General features: G+C 41.7%; 1 protein-coding gene across 1 annotated transcript; it reads right to left on the bottom strand.

Annotated features, from left to right (window-relative positions):
• Positions 1–385: 385 nt before the first annotated feature.
• On the bottom strand, positions 386–1,711 carry LOC125198641 (probable receptor-like protein kinase At4g10390). Its single transcript, XM_048096962.1, has one exon. It carries the CDS (start codon positions 1,577–1,579, stop codon positions 557–559), a length of 1,023 nt encoding a protein of 340 aa, XP_047952919.1. The 5' UTR covers positions 1,580–1,711; the 3' UTR covers positions 386–556.
• Between the last annotated feature and the right edge of the window lie 2,577 nt (positions 1,712–4,288).

Genomic DNA, 4,288 nt, shown 5'->3' with positions numbered 1-4,288 from the left:
CGTTCGAAAATTATAAACTCTGAATGATTTAGTGCACCCCCAATTAAAAAACTGAATTAAAGGTGAAATCATTGATGATTAAAAGTGACTAATACAAATTAAAAAAATTTCAGAGTGGGACAATGGAACGACTAAATTTGGATAAATTATCTCACGGAGTTGTATCAAGTCCTTGAAACATTTAAAGTTTAAACCCAATTTAAAAGTATTGTTTAATTAACGGATTCATTGCTTAGTTCACTCAAACACTTTAAAGTTTTAATGAATTTCCTTCCCAAAAATATATACTTGACCGACACTAATTTGTGGATCGCACGCTTTAATAGATTATCATGAATCACGACGTTGCAAATAAAAATAAAAAATAGCTTAAGACAAAAATTCGAAGTTGAAGTGACTAGTATTTTTTTTTTCAATTCAAATAAACATCTGTTCAAAATTTAAAACAATAAATAAATTTCAACGATGGAAAAATGAAAAATCTGTATCCTAACTCCTAATCTAACAGAACTAGAACAATTAATCGGAAAAAAAACAAGAAAAATGAAAGAAATAATTATGTACGTATCTCTGATACTTTCTTCTCAAACATGAATGCCAAAGACGGAATGGCTTCCCTCATCGTCGTCAAAATCTCAGACGCAGAAGGCCTAGTTCCAGGCGTCTCAGAAATGCACTTCGCCGCCAGCTCCGCCATCGCTCTAACTTCTCCCAAATCCACCTCCCCTCGCACCAGCCGCGGATCCACCATCTCCGCCGCGTTCATCAGCAGCGCCGGCGCCCTCGCCGCTAGCCTCTCTCCGGTGGCGGGGTTGAACGCCTCAATTCCAGTAATCAATTCCAAAACAACAACTCCGAAGCTGTACACGTCGTTCTTCTTCGAAACCAATCCCGTTCTGAGATACAGCGGATCGGTGTACCCCGGCGATCCCGTGATCATCGCCGCCGCCGATCTGCGCTTCCCCGACGCGGCGACGGCGGAGGAGAATCCGACCCTCGCCGATCCGAAATCGCAGAGCTTGCAATTGAGATCGCCGTCGAGAAGGACGTTCGAAGGCTTAACGTCGGCGTGGACGATGTGAGGGGCGCAGGTGTCGTGGAGATAGGCGATCGCGGAGGCGAGCTGGAACGCGACGGCGGCGCGTTGATTCCACGCGAGCGGAGGAGTGTGGGAGGCGTGATGGAGCTTGTGGTGCAGGGTGCCGTTGGGGACGAACTCCATTATCAGGGCGCCTTGATCTTCCGCGTAGCCGAGGAGCTTCACGATGTTTGGGTGGCGGATGTGGAGCAGGATTTGGAGCTCCTGGTTGAAGGCGTCGTACACGCGCTGGCTGCTGCCGCTGCTGCAGTAGAGCTTGACGGCGGCGGCGGAGTGGCGGAATTGGGCGAGGTAGACCGTGCTGAAGCCGCCGTAGCCGATGACAGTGGCGAAATCCTTGGTCAGTTTCTGTATCTCCTCGTATGATAAGCGGAGGCCGCCGCCGTCGGAATTAGAGTGTTTTGGGGATTTATCAACGGAGACGGCGGCCTTTGATTTGCACTTAGAGAGTTTGCGTTTGAGGAATTTGACGGGCCCCATGGATGGATGGATCGCGAGTTCATCAATGGGGTGGTTGTTATAAAGGGGGAAGCAGGGGCTGAAATTGACTAGTTCACTTCATATTCCTCTTATTTACTACTACTATTTATTTATTTATTCATGGGAGTATATATATGTATTTTTTTCTTTAATTTTCAATTTTATTAGTATGTTTTAGTTGATTTATTTTTATTATCAATCATTATGCAACTAATTAGAGGCATATAATTATTTTTAGAATGGAATACTGAAATGTATGCCAAATGGAAGAGCGTAGTGTAGTAGGAATGATGGAAGTGAGTAGGAAGGAAGCGTGAAAGAGAGTTTTATTAAAATAGTGAGAGATTAAAACGTGAAAGATGGAGGAATAGCAGAGGGCACCGGCATGAGAGAGGAGGTCCCCATGCATGGATGTGTCCCTACAGAAAATGGGACGGCTTCTTCTTAATTCCACTCGTGGAGTTTGGTGATTGCTACTATTCAATCCTATTAATTAGTATATGTATTTATGTGAATTTTTAATTTGTCTGTATTTAGTTGATTGGAAGGGGAAGGATGTTGAATTATTTATGTGGTACACAAAATATGATCTTTGATTTTATTATGTGATTTTTGTTTTATGTATGGTATGGACCTACCAATCTACCGTATTAATTATACGGTGAATTCGCGTTTGCACATTTATGTTCGTATATTTCGATCCTTTTTTCTATATATTTTGTCAATCTTATGTAAAGAAAAAATAATACTTTGATTGGATGCTTTCGAAACCATATACATCAATATAACGGGTGAATAAAACAATTTTTATAATAATATTTTACTCTTTCATCCATAATCAAGAACGGTAGTGGTGCGATCAACAAATGAGAGCGGTGGAGTGTTGCGATTTTAGTTATGGAAGAACTGAAATCGCAAGCTCAATCACACCTACGCACGATCCACAGCGTAATCGACACAACAACTCCACAATCCACACCACAACACCACCAATCAATGTCAAATCAACAAGATCAACACCACAATTTATACAAAAACAGAGAACTCAAGTAATCAACTAATAACACCAATTGCAGAATGTAATACGGATGATTTGATAGATTCAGATGATCAAATAAGAACAAAGGAATTGAACGATAATGAAATGCGAACTAAACTAAGATAGAAGTGCTTCGGATCCACGATCCTCAGCCCGAGCTCAACGGAGAATCACCGGATCACCGGATTCTCACGATGACCCTAGCTCGCAAGCTAACACACTATTTTCATGACTGCAATTGAAGAAGATGGCCTCTGTATTTATACTCCTCATTTTTGCCTTCTCTCATTTCTGTTTTAACAGCTGACGTGGCACTCCAGCTGGCACATAAGTTTTGTGATCGTAACAATCCATCCCCCTTAAGATTCCTTGTCCTCAAGGAATCATGGAGACAAGCCTATTGACCTTCTTCTTTATCATGGCTGCATCTCTCAAGCACACAAGGACTCCTTCTCTTCTTTTCTGTTTGGCTTTGCTGATTCCATTATAACTCTCATGCTGACGTGGCTTATTCCTCTCCACCTCAACTTGTATGACGACAATGAATTTGTGATTGCAACAATCCCTTCCCCCTAAGATTCCTTGTCCGCAAGGAATCATGGAACCAAGCTTCTTGTGTCTCATCTTTCCTAACTTCATATTACCAGCTAGTGGCACCATAACCAACTCCGTAAGCACGGATGTAGCAGGCTTCTCACCCATATGAACATACTTTCGATTGATCCCATGACTCTCATTGATAACTCTCACTGAAATTTCACCGGAATCCTCTTTTTCCTCTGTCATTAAGCCTGCAAACTTCCTACAGTTAGTCCACAATTCTCTCAATTTGGTCATATAGTCGACCCTCTTCCTGAGCTCCTCCTTCGGTTTACTAGAGCTGATCTCCACTATCTTCTTGATAGTCCATCCACATTTTCTAGTAACCAAACAACAAGAATAGTCCACAACAAGGTCGAAGACAGCAACCTTCTCAACATTGCTGACAAGTACATTTCTGATCACCCTGCACAACTCCTCAAATTTCGTAACCAATTCTTCCCTCTTTGCCTCCCAAGTGTTGTCGATCAGCTGTGTAAACATCAAAGGAGAAGAATTTCCCATGACATTTTCTGAAGCTTCATCCTTAAACTCCTCTGATATAACCTCATAAATCAAGTCCACATTTGCTTCATTAAGTTTCCCTTCCAAATTTCCATCAAGTGAATCTGAATAGAAAGAGTAAGTATATTCACCCTCCTCACTTTTGGCAGAGCTTATTTCCTCACTACCCCCATTCCCTCTGCAAGTCTTCTTAGCCCTAGGCACTTCCAAAACATTTTCCTGCATATGAGTAGCTCTAGTCACGCCCCATCCCTTAAAGACCAAACAACTTACAAAGAAAACAGTCATGAGCTTCATCTTTCCCATAGGTTTAGTAACACAAATGGACAGCCACTTCAGTGAAGGATGATTACTGCTTTTGAAAGCAGAAGTCAACATAGTCTTAAATACCAAACCTGCAATAAAATTGGTATAGGACATCTTCTCCTTATGCAACTCTTGCTTCACCTCCATTGTCAACCAATTTGATACTAAGCAACCATGTTCACTATACAATTTGATATTCCTTATCCTCAAGAAATCATGAGGACGAACTTCTAGAGCTCCTTCTTCTAGCTTCATCTTTA

The sequence above is a fragment of the Salvia hispanica genome, unplaced genomic scaffold (assembly GCF_023119035.1).
Source record: "Salvia hispanica cultivar TCC Black 2014 unplaced genomic scaffold, UniMelb_Shisp_WGS_1.0 HiC_scaffold_174, whole genome shotgun sequence".
Classification (NCBI taxonomy): Eukaryota; Viridiplantae; Streptophyta; class Magnoliopsida; order Lamiales; family Lamiaceae; genus Salvia; species Salvia hispanica.
The sequence above is the reverse complement of the archived record's forward strand: the minus strand, read 5'-3'. Positions and strand labels throughout refer to the sequence as shown.

Bases quoted from the DNA above. Each gene is read 5' to 3' on its own strand.
- LOC125198641 (XM_048096962.1), bottom strand. From the start codon at position 1,579: ATGGGGCCCGTCAAATTCCTCAAACGCAAACTCTCTAAGTGCAAATCA.